Source organism: Pan paniscus, chromosome 3 (assembly GCF_029289425.2).
Source record: "Pan paniscus chromosome 3, NHGRI_mPanPan1-v2.0_pri, whole genome shotgun sequence".
Taxonomy (NCBI): Eukaryota; Metazoa; Chordata; class Mammalia; order Primates; family Hominidae; genus Pan; species Pan paniscus.
Genome location: NC_073252.2, coordinates 117,827,666 through 117,854,740, shown reverse-complemented (window position 1 = coordinate 117,854,740; position 27,075 = coordinate 117,827,666). Strand labels below are relative to the sequence as shown.

At 36.9% G+C, this 27,075-nt stretch overlaps 2 protein-coding genes across 4 annotated transcripts in view; one reads left to right on the top strand and one right to left on the bottom strand.

The window, feature by feature from the left end:
• The window catches only part of LOC129397626 (uncharacterized), a 591,351-nt gene extending 581,132 nt beyond the window's left edge, over positions 1-10,219 (bottom strand). For all 3 annotated transcript variants that reach the window (XM_055111788.2, XM_063603884.1, XM_055111790.2), the window contains exon 1: positions 9,950-10,219. In XM_055111788.2, the coding sequence (XP_054967763.2) occupies positions 9,950-10,219 (270 nt within the window). The remainder of the gene's footprint in view (positions 1-9,949) is intronic.
• On the top strand, positions 10,156-21,001 carry MAD2L1 (mitotic arrest deficient 2 like 1). The gene is made up of 5 exons (XM_003816425.5): positions 10,156-10,290; positions 11,142-11,288; positions 14,864-14,984; positions 15,981-16,084; positions 16,668-21,001. Exons 1-5 carry the CDS (start codon positions 10,218-10,220, stop codon positions 16,838-16,840), a joined length of 618 nt encoding a protein of 205 aa, XP_003816473.1. The 5' UTR covers positions 10,156-10,217; the 3' UTR covers positions 16,841-21,001.
• The last annotated feature ends 6,074 nt before the right edge of the window (positions 21,002-27,075 follow it).

The following is a 27,075-nucleotide window of genomic DNA, read 5'->3' as shown; positions in this document are numbered from 1 at the left end:
GTAATCCCAGCACTTTGGGAGGTCAAGGTGGGTGAATCACTTGAGGCCAGGAGTGCAAGACCATCGAAACCTTGTCTCCATTAAAAAATACAAAAATTAGCTGGGTGTGATGGTGCATGCTTGTAATCCCAGCTACACAGGAGGCTGAGGAATAAGGATCACTTGAACCTGAGAGGCGATGATTGCAGTGAGCTGAGATGGTGCCACCACGCTCCAGCCTGGGTGAAAGAGCAAGACTCTGTCTCAGAAAAAAAAAAAAAAAAAAAAAAAAGAATGATACTTCAAATTTCCACATAGGCATGCAGGTCAGCCATCCTAATTAGGTCTATTCCATATTTACCTAGAAGAGAGGACAAGCACGGAACACTACTATTCCCAACTCAGGTGCCTCATCCCCTAATCAATAAGGTTTCTGCAAACATCCTCAAAATCAGTGGCTTCCAAAGTGGAATATATGCAAAAAACAATCCTTTTGGGAGTATAGGAAGGAATGTTACAACTTCTATTTAATTTATGTTTTAACCTAGGAAAATAAGCTTTACTAAAAAAGTGGATTTCAAAAAATGGACTGACATTGCACACTCACACAGTCTCCATGTCAGAAGGTCACGTTCTTAATCATATGTGGAAGTTAAAAAAGTTGATCCCACAGAAGTAAAAAGTACAACAGAGAATACTAGAGGCTGGGAAGGGTAGGCGGAAAGAGAGGACAGAGAGATTTGTTAAAGGAAACAAAATTACAGCTAGGTAAGAGTAAGTTCTAGTGTTCTACAGCACTTGTAGGATGACTATAGTTAATAATAGTTTAAAATAGCTAGAATGGGGATATTGAATGTTTGAAACACAAAGAAATTATAAATGTTTAAGATGATAGATAGGCTGATTACCCTGTTCTGATCACTATACATTGTATAGACCACAACATCACTATGCACCCTGTAAATATGTACAATTATTATATGTCAGTTTTAAAAATTTAGAAAAAAAAGGGAGTCATAGGCTATGATTGGTACCCTGAGGAAATGCAAGTCAGCTGTGCCAGATTTACTGGCTCTTTCTCTTTGCAGTACTGTGCTAACAAGAACTTCAGAAAAATTAACATTCTTCCATTCCGTTTTTCAAAAGACACTCATGTTATGGAAGGAGCACGTTTGAATAAACTTTTTTTTTTTTGAGATGGAGTCTCGCTCTGTCACCCAGGTTGGAATGCAGTGGCACGATCTCAGCTCACTGCAAGCTCCAGCTCCCGGGTTCATGCCATTCTCCTGCCTCAGCCTCCTGAGTAGCTGGGACTACAGGTGCCTGCCACCACACCCGGCTAATTTTTTGTATTTTTTTTTTTTACAGGGTTTCACTGTGTTAGCCAGGATGGTCTCAATCTCCTGACCTCGTCATCCGCCCTTCTCAGCCTCCCAAAGTGCTGGGATTACAGGCATGAGCCACCGCACCTGGCCTGGATAAACTATTTTTTTAAAAAGTCTCATCTGTACAATTGAAAAGTTTGGAAACAGAGTTCTCTAAACTATAATTTTTCTAAATTACAAATTAGTTCCAAAACTAACTAAAAGGTCAAACAATGCATTTAATTAGTTCCCAAACTAATAGGAAGGTATTGTTTTGATATTTTTTTTTAAAAAAGGGTTAAAAAACTGCTTAAACCATTGTTTTTGAACACACTCATTAAAATTATTAAAATATCATATGTCACTTTTTAACCAGCTTGTAAGAACACCTAATTGGTACCATTAAATTGAAATTTAATAATCCCTTTTCAACAAAAACTTTGCATAATTGCTAATACAGGTAAATAAAAAGAATAAGAAGTCAACAATGTACTTTCTTCCATTTGGACCTTCATATCTTTGTGGTGTATCTCTTTTAGCTCTGCTGGCCAAAAAACACAAACCCCCCAAAACAAACAAAAAAACTATTAAAATAAGCTGAATTATTAGACTTGTAAACCACTCTTTCAAAAATAATTAAACCACGATTTTTAAAAGCAATGAAACATATTCACTGCAAAAATCTTAATATGATTATTAATATATTTAGTGAAAGTAAAAATAATTTATTTTCTAATAATATAAAAAGAATTATTTTAAAAGTATTTCTCATCTTTCTTAATTTCGAACAACTGGTATGATTTAAACACATATGCTATACCTAACACTGTGGAAAATGTTTATAATTTAGAGATAAATAACCAACATTTACGTAAGTATATTCATAACTTTTTCTGTTACTGATAGTACACACTATTTTGGAAAACAAGACCTTTGAGAAAGAGAAGAGAAAGGTGCATTCACATTTCCAGATTGCTTCAAATAATCTCCCTACAAGTTCCAGTCTCCCAGGAGGTACAGGCAAGTGTACCTGGGGCGTAAGTAGAACTATGACCTGCCTTTCCCACACTCCTGATCTTTTTCCTAAGTCAGGCAGGCAAGCATTGTAAGTGTGCAATGCTACACCTACAATGTCCCGAAGATGTTCATCTTCTATGTTATGAGTACTTTTGGCTGCTTTTGGGAGTTAAGTGTTATAATTTCTTCTTATTTCAATGTAGACTAACTCAATAAGAATCTTATTATTCTTAAAATAGCTCAAAATTAATGAATCTTAATGTAAAATTCCAAAAACAAAAAGAGCCTATCTTATCGTCTAACTATACAAATTAATAACCACACCTTACATTTAAACCTCAAAATTCTGTGGATACATTTTAAAATAACTAAATGCTATGATCTATTGTTTCTCATACTATAGTCTACAAGTATACTCTTGGAAATATTCTTAATTAAATAAAACTTCAAATTTTCTTTTATTTTGATGATGTTGTAACACAGATTAAGAAAGATCCTTAAAACAGAGAATTGCCATCTACCTGAGTGCAAAAAGTTAGAATCTGTATTTGCAACCATATTAGGATTAAGCAATCATGAAAGACACCATTTATTTTTAATCCACTTGATCTCCAAGTTTAAACCAAAAGCTCTCAATGCAGTAAGCCTTTTTGTTTTTGTTGGCTGATGTTAAAAGGGTACATTATTCAAGAATTTTTAAAAAGTCATATTCAATTTATAAATTGAAAAGTTCACCACAAATAATGGAATTAATGTGCATGACTGATCTGAAACCTGATAAATATGGCTTGACTACCTTATTGTTTGAATGAGCTATAAACACAAGGCAAGTTATGAGAAAACTGTTCCAGTCAAAAAAGCTGAGTTTATCTAAATAGAAAAATATAAACAAATATAAAGTGATTTTTCATGCTTTCAGAAAGCTTTTTCAACCTACAAATGTCTTATAAAATGGTATTGACAAATATTCAAGAAAGACCCCAATTTGTAGTCTATTTATTTTATGTATGGAACTCTTTAAGAAATATTTTCCTACTTACTCAAAGAACACCTTAGTTTTATTATGAGTTGAAAGATTTAGCAGAATTCACCAATATTTACATATTAAGCAATAATAAAAATAATCCTACATACAATGTATTTAGAAGAAACCAGCGAAAATTTACTACAGGCATAAAATGTCTGACCAAATTTCGTAAGTAATTATAAAATCATTTAACTCATTAAATTTATTTGTATTCATTTTAATAGGACTGTGGTTTATTATTGCTTCACAAAGGTTTTGTGTTGCCAGTTTCCATATCTGCAACTATTCTGAGCTGTTTTGAATTTCAATTATATTTTAAAATATTTTGTGCTGTCAAATCCAGTTGATTGCACCCAGGTTTCATATATATTTATACATATACACATACACACAGTCTATATAATATATATTCCATATATATTCAACATATATATGGCCCACATATATATTCAGTCTCTGAAGATCACATATTAATAAATTATCATCTACCTTTCAAATTCTTTCTCTACATGTGATTGAGCTATGAGAAGACTAAGTGACTACATACCACTGACAAAATAAAATTATAATATCAAAATAAAATCATACTATAACATGGTACCGCTTTCTGGAAAAAAAAACTACCTGTAATTTTCATAACAAGACCTTATGGAATTATTATTTTTTCAATAATATTTAGTATTTTTTACTACAGCTAAAATCTTAATAGCCTATATATGCAACTGGATCATTAAAAATTATGAATTCTGCCAGTATGGAGACATACCTGTTGACTTTATTAAGCCATGGCTTGTTGATAAAATGTTATTAATCAAATTTGTGGTGCTATTTTTTTGAGCATGCAAACCCAAATCAAAGAGGCCTTAGGAGAAAAGTATGGGAGAGGAGGGGACTTTAGGAGATGTAGATTATGCAATTTAATTCTTAGGCCCATGAAAAAAATCTACAAAATAAACCCTAAGTAATCAAAGTAGAAAATTACAGATTTAATTATTGCCCTCACATAAAATGAAAAATAATCTGTATGATACAACAAACAGAATAACTCTAAGTTTTATGAAAGATTTTTTAAAAAAGCAAATTCTCAAACTGACATAATCAAATATATATGGGCAAAAATATTTTTTCAAAATTTGTTCTTATTAAAATTATCATAAAAATAAGTATCCCTTACTGTTTTATAAAATTTAAAAGAAACTGCTCTGTTTCAAGATGTTGGCCTTAGGAATAAAATAACTTCTATTTGATTAAAAAAAAACTCTGTAAGTTTATAAGAATAATAATATACTTTAAAAAATGTTTTCTAAGTAAGAAGCAAATTAAATGGTGTATGTGTACACACATACACACACACACACACACACACACACACACACACATATATACACATATACATAAAACTTCACACAGGATAAGTACCCTTTTATCTGAAATGCTTGGGACCAGAAGTGTTTCTGAGTTTGGATTTTTTCGGATTTGGGAATATTTGCATTATATATACTTACTGATTTAGTATCCAAAATTTGAAATGCTCCAATGTGCATTTCCTATGAGCATTATGTCAGTGCTCAAAACATTTCAGATTTTACAGCATGTCAGATTTCAGATTTTCAGATTAGGGATGCTCAACCTGTGTATGTATGCTTTCAGTATGTGTGTGTGTGTGCATCTATACTAAATGCTTAAGAGGATATTAAATGTTTAAAAGGATACCAGTTCTGGGCCAGGCATGGTGGCTCACACTTGTAATCCCAGCATTTTGGGAGGCCAAGTCGGGTGGATGACAAGGTCAGGAGTTGGAGACCAGCCTGGCCAACATAGTGAAACCCCGTCTCTACTAAAAATACAAAAACTGGCCGGGCATGGTGGCACGTGCCTGTAGTCTCAGCTACTTGGGAGTCCGAGGCAGGAGAATTGCTTGAACCTGGGAGGCAGAGGTTGCAGCGAGTCGAGATCATGCCACTGCACTGCAGCCTGGGCGACAGAACAAGACTCTGTCTCAAAAACCAAACAAACAAAAAAGGATACCAGTTTTGTAATACATTATGATTCCACATGTCATTCTGAAGTATTCCACACATATTAATACCTTAGAAAATAACAAATTCATTTTTCCTTGAACTAAAGCACATTCACATGTACTATTGGTATTAAAAGGTAGTATTTCGCATGCATACGGTGCCACCTTGTGGCAGTTGTAAGTATTTGTGTATCTACATAAAATTATGGTTCGTATTAAATAACTGCCATTTTTTTGACAAGTTATGTGTATAGGTTATTGAGTAAAAATCCTTAGCCTAAAATCCGTTGTTTTTTTCAAAATAACCTTTGAAAAAGAACATTTTTCAGAATGTCTTCAGATGGATATAATTTAAAAGGAGACTAAGTCAGAAACCCTAGATTGTCTACTAACTATACCACTGTCAAGATACTGAATCTTAGACAAACTGTATAGCCATTCTGGACCTCAGTTTCCATATCTTTAAGGTTGTTCAACTAATCATTAATTAAGTCACTTTCATCCTAAAATTTTATTTGATTTTAGCTTTAGAAAATTGTTTCTATTTTTAGCACCCTAATATGAAATAAAGGGCTGTTTATGACACACCTTATCTCTTTTACTAATATGAGTTTGTTTGGTTATGCATTCTGCTTGAATTTTCTTCAGAAAAAAGTCTTAATTTATTCTTCTCCCTGTCCAAATAGGCTTCCCCTAAATAATACACATTAAAAAGATTTCATTGAATTATAAAGAAAAGTAAGCTAAAGTAACTGAAAACAAGTTTTGAAACATTCTGTAAAGATAAGTGTGCATGTATTTGATAAGATGCGGTCAATGGCAAATCAAGTTCCCAAAAGTTAATGTGGAAGAAGTCCCTCCAAAGCTTTTAGAATCTTGGGTGTTACTTTGATAAATAAGAACTAGTACGAGTTCAGAGTTTGGGCAGCTCTTTCTACCATAATGTGGATCAAATACTACCCTGTATTGCAGATGTGGCACCTCAGATTTATCTGAACTACCGCTTCATTCTTCCATTATCAATCATCAACTCAGTCCTTGTTTCAAAATGTCTTTTCCTAAAGTATCTCTTCTTATTCAACCTCTCTGGCATCCATTTATTTCAGACACTCAACTTACTAGCCCTGCAGGCTAAAATATCCATCACAGTATCTTGTTTTTTAGAGACTGGTCTAAGAACTTGCATCAGAATCACTTGGAATGCTTGTTAAAACATGTCATTCTCTATACCCCACACTGTAGACAAATACTGTCCAATAAAAATATACGAGTCACATACATAATTTTAAATGTCATGGTAATCACACTGAAAATAAACTAAAAAGAAACCAGTGAAATCATTTTAATAATACATTTTATTTAATTCAATGCATGCAAAATATTATTTCAAGATGTAATCAATTAGAAAACATATTAACATAATACTTTATATCCATTAGTTTAGATGTCTTTGAAATCTGGTATTTTACACTTGCAGCATGTTACAATTTGGATCAGCATACTTCAGGTGCTTAAGTGTGGCCTGAACCAGTTCTGGGGAAGGTGGAATAAAAGCCAGGAATTTACAAAACACACAGGTAATTCTTCTACATGATCAAGTTTGAGGCCACTAACCTAGACTGTCCTGTACACAATCCATTCTACAACCATTACTGAATTAACAGTTGAAAAAAAAATGCCCCTTTAATTATGTCAATCCTAAGAACCTAGAAAACCCTGGTACCTCCAATTCAATCAACACAGATAGGTATTCACAGTTCTCTAAAAGTGACCTCATTCATCCATCCAACCTACTCTTCAATTAGAAAATGTTTTGGATTCTTACATAAAGCTTTCCTAAGCAAATATTCATTCATTCAACAAATATTTGTTGAGAACCCACTAAATGCCATCATGGATCTTACAGGTGTTAAAAAAAAATAAAATAAAAATGGAAGTCACAGTTTAGATATACATCAAGACCAACTGCCCATAACCACATAAACCAAAACTTAAGTAATCCTGATTTCCCTGAAATGCTCTAATCATAAATATAAAACATAAGCTTTACATTTTTGTTAGTATGATTCCGTGAAATTAAGCCAATCAACTGTAGACAAATCAACTTAAACAGCTGTTTGCCCCCCCCCAACAAAATCTTAATGTATAAGGACCAATAATGGAAAAGCTCAAAATGCTTCCTCCTTTATCCTTATAAGCTGTGCTGTTACTGGTGAGTGCAAGCTTCTTACCACCCTTCCCACTTGATTTGAAGTCTCCTGGATTCTGATCTGTACTTTTTCTATGACAATAAACTTTTAGATTCATCCTAATTTTATTTTTGATACAGGAAAACAGATCAGGTATAACACAAACCATTACACAATTTTTTACAATAAAATAAATGCTCTGAAATAGCACTATGAGATGCTATGAAAATACTTCAGAGAGGTCCTTATACAGTCTGAAGGGCCAAGGAAAATGTCTTTAAGCAAAGTAACATTTAAGTTAAGAAAGGGTGTGAATATAATTAGGAATCTGAGCAGATAAAATGAAATTTCTAGGTAGAGAAGGAATATACATTATGGAAAGCACTAAGGTGGAAAAGAACATGGAGGGCCAAGTTACTGAAAGAAGCAGACAGATGAGGAAAGTAATCTGATAGGGGGCTTCCCAGGCAGGCAGAAACCAGATAAGGCCAAACTCATGAGCTTCCAATTTTCCTTTAAAAAAAAAGTATAAATATTTAAACCAAAGTAGACTACAAACTCCTCAAAAGACACAGACCATTCCTTCTAAACCTCATGTCTTATGTCTCCTCAGAGTACAGATATTTAGTACTTCCTCTGTACATAGAAAAATCGTAATTATGCCAGCCTTTTAATTTCTAGAATTTCCAGGTTATACTAACAATTATGTGTAGCTTCAGGTAACTTAAAAAGCACATTATCATGAAACTCAAGAAAACCTTTCCTAAAGTGCTGAGTTTTAACATAAAATTCCTTAGAAAGAGAGGCAGTTTTTATGTGGAAAAACATGGGCACCATGGTCTACCAGCGTGATGCCAAAATTCTAGCTCTACCCAAGCTCCCAGTGGAAGGGGTGAAGGACATCCAACTCCCTTGCTTCTTTACTCCTCACTTTCCCTGACATTGTTCTTCATATCAAAGATTGTGATTTATACACACAGAGAGATTAAAGGATTTAAGGAAAAAAATTTTACTGGGTCAAGTCAACCTGTTACCTATCACACCCATGCCTTACTCTTCCAACTGATCGAAACATGATATACAACGCTGTACAGGCAGAATTCTAAGCTAGTTCCCCACATTCCTGGCCCCTAGAGAGCGCATCTACATAATCCCCTCCCCTGGAGTTTGGGTAGAACCTACAAATATGAGCAGATATCACTTCTGGGACTAGGTTCATCAAAAGGGAGATCTGACTGAGTCTGACTTAATCAGGTGAGCCTTTAAAAGGGGCTGGGGGCTCCCGAAAGCCACGGAGATGGGAAGCGTTAGAAGGCCTGTGAAAGGTCTAGCTGACATACAGCTGGCCTCTGGCCAACAGCTGGCGAGACAAAAAGGGACCTCAGTCCAACAACCACAACGAAATTCTGCCAGAGGGCTTAGAAGGACCCCAAACCTCAGATGAGATCCCACTTGCAGACCCTTTGATTTCAACCTTGTGTGACTGAGCAAAGCCGTCAACTATGCCACGTCCAGACTTCTGACCTACAGGACTGAGAAAACGAATAGGTGTTTTGAAGCCACTGATTCGTGGTAATTCGTTATGCAGCAATAGAAAACTAACAACACTCAAGTATTTCTCATATAACGTCCGGCAGACATGAAAGTTTTTCAGGCGTCATTTTACAAATATCTTCCTAGCTGCTTTAAGAATAATTTTTTTTCAAACTTGACATGAACATTAATTGTGCAATATCTCCTTAATAATTCTCACCCTTTTCAATGAAAAGTCATTGAGCTTGGTGAGTCAAGATTCACTGAAATATTCTTCAATGTTGATGGGCCTCTTTGGTGAGGTGACCTTATTCCTGTCCTGCCCCCTAAGGGTGGGCAGGGTGGACAGAACGCAGCCTGGACTTTCGGACGCAGCCCCCTACCGCCTCGGACTCGCCTACCCCTCTGGCCTCTGAGGAGGGCCCTAAGCCCAGGAAAGACGTGGAAAAAGCGCAGTAAAAAGGATGCAGTTCTTCTCTTTAATCCCTAACCCAATTTCTCGGGAAAAGCCGCGTTCCCACACAGAAGGCGAACCCTGTAAAGCTGTGGCTTGGCTGCCGCGCACGCAGTCGCTTTACGAATTCCCAAAGCATCTAGCGGAAGTTTAGACCGTTCACTAGGGGTCACATGGGCCACTTCGCGAGCAGCTGGCGAACAGTTCCTTTCAGTTTGAAAGTATCTTTGAAACTCGGAAATTGTGCTCCTTGGTCTTTCAGTTCATAAGCCTAGAGAGTGGCTACTGAAATTGGAATCATCATCTTCTTCCCTCGGCCCCAACTAGTAGACCACGACCAGAAGACATATCCTAACCTACACCTACCGTAGTTGTCACACACGGCACAGCGCCACCAGGTCCACCAACTGCGCCTGCGCGAACCGGCCGCTCCCGCGACATCACAGGAAGGCTGAGAGAAAGGGCAGGTCCCCGCTGCGTGGGGCTGGGCTTAAAGGCTCGTCGCGCCTGCGCAAAGGACCTGACGACGTGCTGCGTCGTTACTTTTGAAACGCTTGGCGGGGAAGTGCTGTTGGAGCCGCTGTGGTTGCTGTCCGCGGAGTGGAAGCGCGTGCCTTTGTTTGTGTCCCTGGCCATGGCGCTGCAGCTCTCCCGGGAGCAGGGAATCACCCTGCGCGGGAGCGCCGAAATCGTGGCCGAGTTCTTCTGTAAGTTCTCGCGCAGGCCAATATATCGGGGGGAACGGAGTCGTGACGGCTCAGTAGACCCACAGCTCGGCCTCTGATACCAGAGAAGTAATCTGGGGAGAGGCGGCTGCAGGCGCTTTCTCCAGACGCGTTGCTAACGTGGAGCTGCAGGCCTGCGTGCTGCTGGGGCCTACCTCGCGGCGTAGCCTCTTCCGGAGCGTTTCTTCCTTTAAGTGCAGATCCGTCCCACCTCCCACCCCTTACTTTCCGATACAGGACACAGTGTGACTGGGGTGGGCCCCAGTGTATGCGTGTGTGTGTGTGTGTTTCTTTCTTTTTTTTTTTTTTAACTGCGAGAGCACCCTCACCCTCCCACTCAAAGTGATTATTGGGCATGAGGCTGGCAGTAGACAAGACTTTGGGAAACCTTGTTCTCGAACAGGCCAGCTGCACGTTCTAAAGGAACCTGGCAGGATTTGGGAGGGAAAGGGGAAGATAAAGGCTTGTCTGGAGCACAGTGACTATTCAGTCAGTTGCTAACTCGAATGCAACAGCCTATTTTGACATCCTCTAGCCTCATAATCTGAATTTGGACTTGGATTACAATGAGATGAAATTTGGCAATAATAAGTTGATACACTTTGGCTTTTTTTTTTTGCCACATGAAAGCAATTATCTTTTTTACTTAGAAGCAAGACTTTTAAGGATTTTTAATGCCACTTTGTACCTACTCTGCTTTCAGCAAGATACACGTGTGTTCAGTCATTTATAGCTGTATAGCCTAATGAAAATATAGCAACATCTAAATATATTTTATTTTCCAGAGTTATGCAGTGATAATGAATTTTCTGTAACATTTCTTTTGCTTGCAGCATTCGGCATCAACAGCATTTTATATCAGCGTGGCATATATCCATCTGAAACCTTTACTCGAGTGCAGAAATACGGACTCACCTTGCTTGTAACTACTGATCTTGAGCTCATAAAATACCTAAATAATGTGGTGGAACAACTGAAAGGTATTTTAATCATTGGAAACAATTTGAGTCTTGCAGATTTTCTAGCGTCTTAAGCAGTCATTTTTCCGCTCTGCACATAGAAGTGTACTGACATCTCAAATATATTTTCAATTGAGAGGAAGAAAATAATATATAAAATGGAAGAAAAACACTCTTCCCCCACTACATTGTGAGTGGGCTGAATATTCTGATGTTAGAAATCTGATATGGCTAAAAAAATAGTCTTCATCAACTCCCTTAGAAGTGGCTTTTGCAGTAAATGTGGCCAAATGGAACAGGTTGGAATTTTACATAATTATAATGGTGTTCACTATCTGAGACAATATACACTACATATTCTCAATATAATGTATTAATTTTCTGTAACTAATTAATTTTCTATAGTCTAATGTTATCATTACATTAAGATCAAGGAAATTGGATTCAACCAGAGAACTAAACTTCAAAAAGAGAAAAGATTAGCTACTAAATAACAGAACACTCACAGTTTTTTTGTTTGTTTGTTTTTCACGTATTTCTATTTGTCGTTTTCAAAAATTCTGCCAATGATTCAGTAAGCCTTTTCTGTCTGAACACTCGTTTTTCTTTAGCTGAAGACATTGTTTCACCTGTTGGGTGAATGCTTGTTCTTCATCGATTTCTTTTTCCTTTATAGAATTCCTGTTAGTTTTTCTTTCATGTTACCCTCCACTTAGGATTCTCATTTCTAATTGTTCAAGTGTTTCTCCCATTTGATCTTCTAAAATTTTAAAAAGTACTACAGCGGCCATCTTTTTTTTTAATTTAGAAATTATTTCTTTTGTTGTTGACCAGAAATGTGTCTTTTTTACCGTTTTTATTGTATTTTTACTAACCCATTTTTAATATGCCCTTCCAATGATGGGGATGTAAACTTTTTTAGCTTGGTAACTCTCTTTCAAGCTATACTATCCTCTAGATAAACTGTTAACATTGCCTTGCCATTTATGTGTACAGGAGGGGAATCCCACAACAACCCGTGGATGTCAGGTCTCAAATTAACAGGCAAGGGAAGATAGCCCTGTTGACATTTTGGCCTGGGTATTTCTTTGGTGTGGGTGCTTTTCTGTGCTTTGGTGTGGGTGCTTTTCTATGTGTTATAGAATGTTTACCAACAACTATGGCCTTTACTCACCAAATGCCAGTAACAAACCCCCTTGCTCTGACAACCAGAAATGCCTCCATGTATTATATTGCCAGATGTGCCCTAGGGGACAAAACTGCCCTTGGTTGAGAACTTCTGCTATAGTAGATTGGTATTGTCAAAATAGCAAGATGAGACCTCTTTTGGTGTGGGAATAGACCTCTGTTCTCAAGTGTACACAGGAAAGACACTGATAAGAGTGTCCACCTCTCCCAGAGTTGCATCCAAAATTGGGGGTCAGGAATAAATCATCTATAGTGATTCATAGGGCTGTACTCAGGTCGTTTGGCCTGGAACCTCTAGACAACTATGGTTGTGTGTTTTTATCTTAATTTGCTGGAGAAGCAAGCATTGCCTAAGCCAATGGTTTTTAGGTTGTCTCCTTTGAGACTGCGTTAATGACATTTCACCTTATTTGTGTCTAGACCTTCCTATTTAACTTCTCCCTTTTATTTTAGTTAAAGTGGAAAAATTGCTCTTCCCTAGAGGCAAGTTGTTCTGTTTGTTTTTTGTTTGGAGTCTCACTCTGGCACCCAGGCTGGAGTGCAGTGGCGTGATCTCCGCTCACTGCAACCTCTGCCCCCGCACCACAGCCTCCCGAGTAGCTGAGATTATAAGCACCTGCCACCGTGCCTGGCTAATTTTTATATTTTTACTAGAGACAGGGTTTCACCATCTTGGCCAGGCTGGTGTCGAACTCCTGACCTCGTGATCTACCCACCTCTGCCTCCCAAAGTGCTGGGATTACAGGCATGAGTGGCTGCTCATGTTTTGTTTTGCTGGCCAATTGTTTTGTTTTGAATGTAATTTCCTCTAGCCTTTTTCAGGGTCTTTATCCTGTTCTCTCTCATATTTTCTGCTTCTGTGTTTTGATTTTAATTATCCACATTGGTTTCATCTCTCCAGTTTTAAAGGAAGAGCAAATTACCACCCAGTCTCCTCCTTTTCAGAGTGAAACTAATAAAAAGTTGTTGATAAATGCCAGGGATCACAAGGCCCACAGGCCACTTCCAACAAGTGGCCTGTTTTTGCACTGCTCACAAGCTAAGAGTGTTTTTACACTTACAGGTTTGTTTAAAAATAAGCAACAGAGATCTTGGTGGCCAATAAGCCTAAAATATTTAGTAATTACTCTGTTTCTTTACAAAAACTTCGCTGACTCCTGAATATGCTGTTTCAATTTCCAAGATTACTTCAAGGCTCAATCTGAGCCCCCGTTCTGTGTTTATAATTTCTCTATAGGTGATCTCTGACCTGTGTATAGCTTCACTAACAACCTCTGTGTAGTCAACTCACAAACTTACATCTATCCCAAGCCTCTTTCTCCAGACTCATATATCCAGCAGCTGTATCTTTATGTAGCTATCCCAGAGACAATGTACACTCAAGCATACTAAAAACTAAATTTAGGATCATCTCCAAGACTGATACTCTTTAATTTTCTTTTTTTCTCTCAATGAATGACTAAACCGTCCAGCCAGAAATAAAAGAAACTTGGAAGCTGTCCCTGAATCATGCTTCTTCCTTACTATCGTGACTAAACCCAATACGTTTTAACCATGAAATCTCTTAAATCTACCTACTGCTCCATATCTACCAGTTTATCCTCCTGCAAGCTTTCATTAACTCTTGCTTGAATTACTGATTAACTAACTAGTGTCTCTAGATCCCCTCTTTAACATCTCCAGTCCACTTTCCGTATCACAGCTACAATGATAGTTTTGAAATACAAGTCTAATTGCTTTACATCCTGTTCACACACAGTAATGACTTCCCTGGTCTTGAAGTGTATATTTTTTTAATTTGATCCACCAGGCTTTGCGTGGTCTGGCTCCTGTTAATCTTGAAAGGATTACTTTGTTTTATTTTGTTTGTTTGTTTGTTTCTTGATTGCACTTGTAGTGGGCTGCTTCCAGCCCTCTATATGCTCTTCCCTTGGGAGTATTTGAGGCCTGTATCTTCTTTCCTATCCTTTTGCATATTTAATGCTGTTTATCCCTAGAGCTAAACTCAGACCTTTTCTGACCTCCCTGAGTGGCTCAAATCTTCCTTTTTTTATGCTCTCATTGCATCTTACATCTTTCTTTCATAGCAGCCATTACAATGATAATTTCTCATTTATTGGTGTGATGAGTAGATTAATGCCCATCTCCTATGCTTTTATCTTGGATTAGGATGAAACTACCACATGTTCAGTATTCTGTCCTCAGCACCAATTACTGTACCTGATACAGATACTGAGAATTTGAAAACAGAAGTTAGATTATTGATGGTGCAAATTTTCTTGCACATAGGAGGGGGTCCCAGATAGCAGTGGTAGGAATTTGCTGAGGATAGGGAGTGGGACCCGAGAAGAGAGCTACTTTATGATGCAGTGGACCAAGAAAGATGCCTTCCTTTTTATGTGTTGCAGATTGGTTATACAAGTGTTCAGTTCAGAAACTGGTTGTAGTTATCTCAAATATTGAAAGTGGTGAGGTCCTGGAAAGATGGCAGTTTGATATTGAGTGTGACAAGACTGCAAAAGATGACAGGTAAATAGGAATTACATTATTTCTACTTTGATGTATTTTTTTCAAAACTTGTTTTTATTACTAATTGAGTTCTAATTATATTGAACTAGTTTTATATAAAATATAGTTTGTTTCTAATTTATTTTTCTAAGATATCCTCAGTCACCTATGGAAAAGAATTGTGCTCAGTTTAGCATATCATTGATATGTAAATATAATATAATTTTAACATAATTGCCTTTAGTCTAAATCAGTAGTTTTCAAACAGTATTTATGGTGATATATACAAAACTACACATGATATACTAGATGAACCATTTAATGAATTGTTCTAAGATATTTTTAACTATAAGGAATGATATTAGACTCACACAATTTAAGATGTAGCTCTGCTGTACTTCATTTAATGCCATCTACTTCCTAAGACACTTCATAAATTTCTGAAGGTTCCAGACTCCCTGGAAGAGAAATGCATTGTCCTAGGCATGCTTTTCTATAAACTGAGAACCATTTCTTATAGTGAAATGTAGTTTGCTTCTGAAGGCTTTGGTGTATTTTAGGAAATTTTTAGCTTATAAAATAATTTGATATACAATTTAATGTTTTATTTGAGAAAATAGGAAATTAGACATTTAGGCATTACTAAAAATGCCGAAATGATTATACCAATAAATATTTTAGATATCACTTATTTTTATTTCAAGAGATGCTGAAGTTTCCCGAACTTGAAGTGATTGGCAAATTTTCTAGTCATCTGATACTAAATGACCTGACACTAAGACCAGCTCTAAAAGATGACTGGCAGGATAAATGAAGTAATAAGGATGAATGTTGTGCCTACTAGGTTGTAGGTCCGAAGGATACTTTCACTCACATTTTTTACAGACCTCCTTTCTCAAATAAGCCCTGCTTATTTGATGTTGAGAGCATTTAATCAGATAAATAATCTAACCACTATGTTTGAAATAATTAGTTAAGACCTGAAATGAATTAATTGATTTGATTTTTTTTTGACAGTGCACCCAGAGAAAAGTCTCAGAAAGCTATCCAGGATGAAATCCGTTCAGTGATCAGACAGATCACAGCTACAGTGACATTTCTGCCACTGTTGGAAGTTTCTTGTAAGTATTATACAACTTCTTGTTGAATTAAATTGATTGGCAAAAAGACTAAGCTACTGCCGTAATCACCCCTTTATTAAATTTTGTCTTATTTATCAGATTTATGTAATATAAATTGAAGGGAAAACGTTATCATGCAAAAGTAATGTATCGTCGTCTCCCTTTCCACAGGGAGACCCACAGTGAATACCTGAAACCATGGATAGTATGAACCCTATATAATGTTTTTTTCTTATGCATACATACCTATGATAAAATTTAATATGTAAATTAAGCATAGTAAGAGTTAATAATAAACTGGAACAATTATAACAATATGCTGGCATCACTATTCTTGCGCTTTGGGACCATTATTAAATAAGATAAGGGTTACTTGAACACAATCACTAAATTGCACGGAAGTTAGATACAATATTTTCTTTACTGAAATAAATGTTCATTGAGCAAAATAAATTAACTAGTGATTGGAGACCAAGCCAAATGACCTTTTCCAGCAGTGAGTGGTTCAAAATAGAAGAGAGGCAGCAAGATTAGTTTTACTTTTAGAAAATAATGTACTTCAATGATCTTATCCCCAATTTAGGTTCATTTGATCTGCTGATTTATACAGACAAAGATTTGGTTGTACCTGAAAAATGGGAAGAGTCGGGACCACAGTTTATTACCAATTCTGAGGAAGTCCGCCTTCGTTCATTTACTACTACAATCCACAAAGTAAATAGCATGGTGGCCTACAAAATTCCTGTCAATGACTGAGGATGACATGAGGAAAATAATGTAATTGTAATTTTGAAATGTGGTTTTCCTGAAATCAAGTCATCTATAGTTGATATGTTTTATTTCATTGGTTAATTTTTACATGGAGAAAACCAAAATGATACTTACTGAACTGTGTGTAATTGTTCCTTTTATTTTTTTGGTACCTATTTGACTTACCATGGAGTTAACATCATGAATTTATTGCACATTGTTCAAAAGGAACCAGGAGGTTTTTTTGTCAACATTGTGATGTATATTCCTTTGAAGTTAGTAACTGTAGATGGAAAAACTTGTGCTATAAAGCTAGATGCTTTCCTAAACCAGATGTTTTGGTCAAGTAGCTTCACTCAGTATAGGTAGGGAGATATTTAAGTATAAAATACAACAAAGGAAGTCTAAATATTCAGAATATTTGTTAAGGTCCTGAAAGTAACTCATAATCTATAAACAATGAAATATTGCTGTGTAGCTCCTTTTGACCTTCATTTCATGTATAGTTTTCCCTATTGAATCAGTTTCCAATTATTTGACTTTAATTTATGTAACTTGAACCTATGAAGCAATGGATATTTGTACTGTTTAATGTTCTGTGATACAGAACTCTTAAAAATGTTTTTTCATGTGTTTTATAAAATCAAGTTTTAAGTGAAAGTGAGGAAATAAAGTTAAGTTTGTTTTAAATTTGTCTTAAAACATTTTGATACTGGTTTGGTGTTGATATAGTTAAATGGTAATTAGAATTGATTCAGCATAGCTAATGAATTCTTGTTCCTACGAAGTTATAGAACTTAAGGGTCCAAAGTTGAGTGAGTCTTGAGGTGTCTTCAATCTAATGGATAAACTTTGATCACATCCTGTTCATCTCATAGCAATAGACTTAAGGCTATTACTTCATCATTGTGAAAGGATAAATGTCCTTTGGAATTAGTCCAACAATTCCAGTTGAACAAGTGTTGATTTTAGTACTTTACTATACTCTTAGCCTTATTGTCAGCCTACTTTTCCTTATATATTTAAATACTATGCTTATTCCTGTGCTTTCATTAATACCCTCATCTGGTACATGCTTTCTATCCAGTTCTCACCTGTTTTTCCAAGGTCAGTTTAAGGCAGATTTGTAAAGTCTTCTCTAATCTCTAATCTAAATCTGACCTCATTTTGTAAAAATTCAGTTTATTAATGCTTATTATTAGACACTCTAAGTTCTTTATGTGTATTAACTTATTTAACCTTCACTATTTTTAAGTAATTGCACATAGTCTGAATCTGTTCATTCAGAAATTACATATTGAGCAAATACTGTGGATCAATGGCAGTTTCTGGGTTCTCAGTGACAAATTTGTAGACTCTTCATATCTTTATGGAATAAGTGGACCACTGGTGTTACCAAGCTAGATGATTTCAAGAAAAGTGGCAATTAAATGCTTCATTTGTATTTTAACTATTTGAGAAGTCAGACTAAATTCTGTGAAATCACTTTTTTCCCCCCAAGATGGAGTCTTATTCTGTCGCCCAGGCTGGAGTACAGTGGCGCAGCTCAGCTCACTACAGCCTCCGCCTCCCGGATTCCAGCCATTCTTCCGTCTCAGCCTCCTGAGTAGCTGGGATTACAGGCACGTGCCACCACACCTGGCTAATTTTTATATTTTTAGTAGAGAGGGGGTTTCACCATGTTGGCCAGGCTAGTCTTGAACTCCTGACCTCATGATCTGCCCGCCTTGACCTCACAAAGCATTGGGATTACAGGCGTGAGCCACTGCGCCCGGCTGAAATCACATTTTTAAAGGTTGTGTGTATACTCTGGTCATTTCAACTCAGCTACCATTATTAACAGGATTAAATTCTTATATTTTTGTATCATTTGCATGCTACTATTTACTCTGAGGTTTCTGGAGAGCTAGTCATGATGAGTCATTTTACCCCTTACAGATTATATAATCAATTAAGAAATACACATTTTGGGCTGGGCGCAGTGGCTCGCGCCTGTAATCCCAGCACTTTGGGAGGCCGAGGCAGGTGGATCACGAGATCAGGAGTTTGAGACCAGCCTGGCCAAGATGGTCAAACCCCGTCTCTACTAAAAATACAAAAATTAGCTGGGCGTGGTGGCGAGCGCATCTCAGCTACTTGGGAGGCTGAGGCAGGAGAAATCGCTTGAACCCATGAGGTGGAGGTTGCAGTGAGCCAAGACCGTGCCACTGTACTCTAGCCTGGGCGACAGAGCAAGGCTCCATCTCAAAAAATAATAAATAAAAAAGAAATACACATTTTGGAGCTGAGTGGGAGCCAAACTATGAGCTTTATTGAGGTGAAGCTAGACTGGAAAAGCTTTGCCCTGTAGCTCCAAGTGGACTGTCCCATCCTCTTTCTAGACCTTGAGGCTTACCTCAGGAGGATGATGTTTAAATCAACAGCTGAAAGACTTGTGAGTGGTTTCTACACCATGTTAAAGAGAAGATTCTAAGACAGCATGATGGGCCTCTAGGCCTGGCCTGGACTCTGGCTCAGTGTTGCTTACCATATGTAGAGGGATGAACAGAGGTTAAGCCCATCAAGGTCTGAAGTAGAGCCCAGGAGGAACTGAACTGTATCTGGCTTTCAGGATCCTTTTCCCAGTGTCATCAATCAGAGAAGTCAAACCTCTGTGAGAATGCTTGTGCAGAGGTATAACAGTCTCATGTATTGGCTGGCTTTTGCTGCACCTTTCTCATTCTGTTGGAGGGACATTGGTTAGTCAGGACTCTGAAGGCCAGCTTTTTCACACTGACCAAAGCAAGTGAAGGCCAAGCCTAACTTTAATGGGACCAGAAAGTATACTCCTCCCATGGAGGTGGTGGGAATGGCACCGAGAAGTTTGATGACAGTTATCTAATGGACTAGAGGTTGGCAAACTTTCTGTAAATGGCCAGGTAGTAAATAGTTCTGCTTTTGAAGGCATATGGTCTCTTGCACCTACTCGAGCTGAAAGCAGCCATAGACAATACATAAATGAATGAGCGTGAGTGTGTTCCAATAAGAAAAAAACATGGCTGTTTGCTTCGGCCCCAGGGTTGTAGCTTACCAGTCCTGTAACAGATCACAGTTTGCTCTTTTGGTCACAAATACTTGAACCCCTCCCTAGTTCAGAGCATTTGATACCGTAATATTTAAAGCTCACTTGTAAAACATCCTTTGTTGCCTCCATCCATAGTATCTCAAACAGAATGTCTCTCCCAAATATACCTAAATTCCATATTCTCTGAAGCACAACTAGCTATTTTCTTGACATACTTCCTAACACACCCCACAGTTCACAATTTGATCTGAAAACTTGTTAAGGGAGGTTCTTTGGCATGTGATGCCATAAAAAGAGAGGTATGGGCTCTCCTTTAAAAAAGAGACCATTTTTATGAGACTCACAATAGGATAAAGAGCCCATGCCTATTTTTAATCATTTTTTCACTATATAGACATGCATGCTGAAAAATGTTTTTATTAGTATAATGCTAATTATACTAATAAAAGCTAACTAATGTTTCTTCTGTTCATTAACTTCCTATATATTTTAGCATATAGATTCAAAGATTATTAACACAATAAGGTAGATAACTTCATAGACCATTTCTTCATCTTGTTTTCATTTAGTATGTAAAATTTATCTAAAATTTACATGAAAGATCAGAATAGCTATGTAATGCTACTTTGTAACTCTTATATTTTCCACCAGATGTCACTAATGCTGTAATATTCAAATTAAGATGACTTTCTTTTGGTTCTAAAGGCTATAAGCTTATTGGAAAAGCAAGGTTACTCAGCATTGGAATTCCTGGCAACAAATATATAAATACATTAGGGGAATAAACACTTAGCATTTATTATTTACTAGTCACTTCACATGAATTTTTATTTAATTCTCATGCTTTTGTGCACAAGTAAAACTGGGGGTCAATGGGCATGCAAATTGTGTCGTGGTTTTTGAAGTTTAGTGGTCTCTTCTATCCCTGGCCAAGGAAGTATGCAAATTGTATTGTGGTTTTTGAAGTTTAGGTGATCTCTTCCTTCTATCCCTAGCCAAGGAAGTTCATCCTGACTCCCCAACAAGCATATCAAAAGGAGTTTTTCGTCACCTTTTTCCTCTTACCCTTTACATCCTTTTAGCAATAAAGTGTTCAGAACAAACTGGTTTTCCTTTACTGTGCTTTGCAAAACTTATTCATGTTTTATTGGGTGACTTTGTATTTACACTTTCCTCAGATAGTCTGTTCTCAGATGACTTTGACCAATGATTGGGAGGAACCAAATACAGAGGATTTTATCCTATGCCTAATCTATATTGTCTACAGAGTAAATCAGGTATGAATTTGTGAACAGTAATACAATTTTCCAACTAATCAGAAGAATTGTTTGTTAAGTAACCTTAATTACTCAGTTTTTGGTGAATTGTTTGCGGCTTAACTTGTAAATAATTTCTTATTCTTTTTTTAAATGTATGAAATATTTCTAGTTATTTTGTTCAATGTGACTGATAAAAGTTTATATTGGAATAGCTGTGAAATGGAAACTGTCTACTCAATTTTAAATTTTATTAGTTATATATTTTTAAAAATAGATCTTTTAGAGATCTTTCCATTCTTCATAATTATGACTTTTAAAGCCAGCAGTATTCACTGAGGCTAAAAAAAAAAAACAAAACAAAAAACAAACGTAGTTGGGCAAGCTACTTAATCTTCATTAGAGTTGACAATTCTGTTCCAATCTGGCAAAAACATTGTAGCCCTAGCAACAAGACTATTAGAAAAGGCCTAGAGTGAAAAATGTCAGAGTTGACCCTCTGATTACACAAGTTGGTTTATGTTACCATGTCACCTATTTTTGTCCTCCACCATGTGATCTATTTTTATACCAGAGAAACATAATATAGTTACATTTACTTGTACAAAGCCCATTTCATCTACATTTATCTGCACCATTTTGCTATGCAAGCTTATTTGCACAAAGGAACTTACATGAGATCAAAATCTTATTTTCTTGGAATTTTATCTGTGTGGAAAAAGGCATCCCAAATATAAGCTGGACCACCCATAGTCCATTTCCTTGCAAGGGAAAGAATCCAAACACTTTAAAAAACTTTCTAGATATGGACATATCTAGTGGACACCTAGACATGGATATGAATTTCTTTCTGAAATGGCAGTCTCACTGACCAAGTACAGATGCTAGTGGTTTTAAAGATTGGGTCTGTGATGTGCAAAATATTTCATATCTAACATGCAGTTATTGGATCACTGTGTTCACACTCATAAGAGTCAGTACAGCTCTTTAAAAACAGGCTGTAAAGCTTACAGCCTCCAAGTCTAGGAAAGGAAATTCTTGGGTATTGATCATCTACTGTGTGCCAGGCACCACTGAAGTGCTTTACATCTGTTCAGCTGACTCCTAAATGAATGGAGGTTGGGGTTAGTGGGGAAATGGAAGACTTGGGCCACAAGCTGTGGTCTTAGAAACTGATGATGGGACATGGGGAGAGCCATGAGATAAAGGAAATTAAGTCTGAGTTCCAAATGAGGAGTCCTCTGGAGCAAGGAACAGCCCCCAAACCTCAATTTAGGGCTGTGAGGGAGAAGAGGGTGGGGAGAGAAGGACTGCATCCAAAATGGAAATTCTACAACTCCGCTGATGCCTCCATCGCCCCAGAGGAGACCCATAAAGCAAAACCATGAAGAAACACTGGGGAGTCTGAATCCTTTATAGAACATCTTTAGCTCAGTTTGTGGGCAGGGAAGGGATCAGTCTTCAAATTCATTCATTACATGCATTATCTCAATCCTTGCAACAACCCTGTGAGAATTGATATCCCCACTTTATAGATTTAAGAACTAAGATTCAGGAAGGTTAAGTAATTTGCCCAACTGCAAACATCCAGAATCCATGTGCTGGCCCAATTCCCAAACCAATAGGAACCAAATCCTTTTATTATATCTTGTTTCCTCTCAGAGTCTAGGGGACAGAGGAGGGTTCTCCTGCTCCAGACTTAGCTACAAAAAGACTAGAATACCGTGTGAATCTCACTCCAAATTGAGGAAGTAAGAACTTGTAGTCAAAATATTTGAATATTGCATTAACTTTTCATAATACTGCCATTAAATGTTCACACAGGGCATTTTGCTTTAAAACAGGAGCATTCATTTTCTTTCCAGCAACATTTCTTCTCTAATTCTTTCACTTGTTTTTGTAACCAAAGGTGTGTTGGAATTTGTGTTTAACATGTAATCCTGATCCTTCTACTTTGTGAGTTTTAACCAACTTGAGACATAGATGCAGGAAACAGAAGAAGATTGAAATTTATTATATGTATTATTACCCAAATTACAGCACTCTATAGTAAAGCTGGATTGGAGAATGAGCCTTACACTTAAGTCAGAAATAGGGTTTGCTACTCCTTCTTAAGTGAACCAAGCAGCCTGTGTAGTCACAGGTGGAAGGGCCAGACAACTTCATTCTTCGTTCTCCAGCCCAACTCCAACCTAGGAGGAAGCCTTGCATGCTGAATTGCCAAGGGCAAAATTAGAAAGCACTGTACTTGAGCTGCTACAAGCCATGGAAAAATTTCTTCTTTGCTGCTTCGGATGGGCTGAGAGAAAAAGTGGAGAGAGGGCCCCAGAACGTTACTCCAGTGCTGTTTTCTGTCATCAGGATTGGAACAGAAACCCTAAGAGTGGAGTAACAAGCATCCCTCCTGCTATTTGCCAGCTTTTTCATCTCTTGGTATATTACAGTGTGTGTTCCACTGGCATTATGTAAGTTGATTTTAGGTAGCATGATGACAGGCATTTTTAAAAAAAGTTTTAGTAATAATATATATGTTGTAATCAGAAAAATATGTAACATTGTTTATCATGAGTAAAAAATTGAGCGAAAGATTTTAAAAGTATACACAATATTTAAGGAAAAATATTATATCAGTATTAGTGTGAGCGATATGCAGACACGAAGGCCACATACATAGGAAGGAAGGCTGGGAAACAATGTCATAACCCACTGGACTTAAGCAACTTGGAAGTAAGCCAGGGTGGGCTGTTCCTCTCAGCAGGGAAGTTGCTTGCTCACAGGGCCGTCATGTTCTCACTTTCCTAAACCCTCCTTCTTTCCACACTAATTCCCTCCAGAGCTGCCAATGGGCATTTCGCTTTTTGCCAACAAAAGTCTCTAGCAACATGAGTCAGACAGAACTGCATGCAGCACCCTAAGCAGAAAATGTATTCCCCATTCTATTTCCTATTACTGATTATGCTCAGTCATGTTGTCCAGAATGAATGAATGTATTCATTTTATATTCATGTATACATTCATGAATGTATTCATGAAATGAATGCCAAGACCAGATCAACAACATAAAAATATTCTAAAGTTGAACAATATGAAACTCGTCTCATTTTTTAACCCTCCAAACTAAATTCCCTTGCAAATGAAAAGCCCATAGAAATTAAGGTCAAATTCCTTCATTCCCAATTCTATACAATTGGCTCATTCTCAGCCAGAGGGTCTTACACTGATCTCTGGGTTCCTATAAGTTCAGCTGTAACCTGGGCCATCTTTCATAGGAATGGTTACAGCTTCTTCAGTCTTTTCAAAATTAATTCAAATTTCTAAGTAGTTTAGCTCTCCAAGGGGTAACTAATCACAAAAGAAACTGTGGCTCCACTATGTAAGTTATTACAAGCAAAATTATGGTCCCCAAATTAAGTGAATGGTGTAATCTTTTTTGACACAGTTGTCGCCACCCAAAGAGCATGGCAGATAACTTAATGGTACCTGTGTTGTAGACAGAAGGACCTGAAAACAGCTGGGTTTCTGTTCCAGGGAGGGCCAGTCAGCGGTGCCAGTGTCAAGAGTTCACAGGCTGTAAATCTATATACACTGAGCAGAAACTGCCCATCAACAATTATGCTTCCACATGTTTAATGTGTGTGTGTGTGTATGTGTGTGTGTGTGGTGGTGGTGGTGGTAGGTGTGGCAATGCTTCTGGCAAACTCCCCATGTATATTACCTACTTTCTCAGTGAATGACATTTGAGACATTATTCCTTCTTAGAAAATTTAGATGTTCTGATTTCTTCATGTCTTGCATTTCATGCTTTTAGCACTTCAGTGCAAGACTGTGATTAGTCTAGATTAAACCTCTATTCCCAAATATCTTCAGGTGCGTTCTCTCTAGGAGCGTGAAGTCTCTCCTTTGTGGAAACATGAGGAATGGAGTAGTGACCATCACTCTACTCCCTTAGCACTATTTTAACTTAATAATATATCATATTGTATTTATTCAGATAATAGTAATTGTCACCACTATTCCATAGGCTTTTCATTCCTACCTGGGCAGGTCAGGTTGGTCCCAGCTGACCAATAGTTAACCATAGTCAAAATTAAAAAAAAAAAAAAGAAGTTAAAACTCAAGGATCACAGAAAGAGCCAGGGAGTCAAGCTTACTCTTCTCAAGAAATAAGAGAATGATGTCAAAGTTTAGCAAAGCTTTAAGGAGATTCTAGATCTGATGGACTGAAATAGTCAAAAGTTAGTATTCCAAAGAATTAGGCCCCTGTAAAGACAGAACACAGTAAATTGAAAGAAGACCCCAGAAACCCTGAACTTCAGGGCAGGTACTTTTTCTGTTGCCCTTTAATTTCTTCCTGTCTCAATTGGACCTAACCATGAGTATGAGGAGAGTGACTGCAGCTGGGGAAAGAAATAGTGCCAAGAGCTGCAGCTGCAGAAAGTTTTGTTTTCATTTTTTTAACTTTTATAGTGTAAAATTAATATACTCATAAGTTAATAAAATCAAACAGTACAGAATGGTACCAAATGAAGAGTAAATTATCCACCTGTCTTCATTCCCCCACTCCCCACTTCTAATCTAGCTCCTTATTTTCAAACATGTTTTGTTCTGTTAGTGGTTATCACCATACCTTTAAGCATATGTTAATATTACTATTTTTTTTGTTGTTGTTTTTCAACTTTAGGTCACATCTATTGAAAGATGAGAAACTTAGTTCGTATTTCTTTATCCATCTACTCCTGAGTTTTTCTAGTCATATTATTTTCTTCTGGTGGTTATCTTTATAATTTTAAAGAATATGTTCAAGCTCTATATTTTGTTACATCAATTTTAGTATGTTGATTCCTTGCTATAGAAGGTACGAGAATTTGTGTCTGACATTGCTGGCCACATCTCTCTGCTACCTTAACATTCAGACTTTTGTTTTTTTTCCATTATCAATTTTAATACTAGTTAGATTCTCTTTTATAGTTATTATTGTCTTCCAGTTTCGTTGATTTGTTGACTCTCCAAATTGAAATAGCATTTTCATTATCCTGATTATTAAATTACCCCTTATTGATGGATCAAATAGCATGAGTCTACCTATTAAGGGGAGAAAATGTAATCTAGTTCATTAATACTGAACGATGAATGTTCCAAGTGACAAGATCGAAAAGGAGTCCATAAACTCAATCTTCAAGCCTTCTTATGAAATTATTCATTTAGCCTATATCTTTAATATCCAAGAAATTAAACATAAAACATAAACATTTTTTACTGTGCTTGATTCTAGCCACCCATTCATTTGCTTCTTAACTATGAAGATGTTAATATCTGTTGAAAGATCAATTTTTCTTCTGTTCTCTTAATTACCTACTTTCTTCAGGAGTCACCTAGTATATCTGCTCCACTTGGACCTTCTCATTTTTGCTGTTTATTTCTTCTAAATTTTGTGAGTTATAAAAATCTATGTGAATGATGGAAAAAAGGTGATCAATACTGGTAGCAAGGTTTTCTACTGTGATACTAGGACTTTCCCTTTAATAAAAAGACGGATGCCATGGCTTGTGTACACAGAAGCTAGGAGTATGATTTAGGGTACATTTACATATTTTGTTCATCATGTATTTTTTACAGTTATTTTGACTTTTAAAACTATTGCATTAAAATATTATTTATCTAATTTAGTTAGTTTGGGGGCTCACCCTCAAAATTTTGTGTTCCAGGCTTTGTTCTTCTCACTGTAGTACCTGCCTTGAGACAGGGCCTGAAAGAGTAACCATCATTTCCAGTTATGGTCAGCAGAGGGGAGCAAAGGGCAGTGGAGTACGTGCTTGCTCTCAGGGCCTGGGCATCCTTCACTTTGTGGAGGCAAAAATCAGGAACTGGGAAGTAGAGGTCCAGATGGCCAGAATTAGAAGGGAAACTACTCACAGTGACAG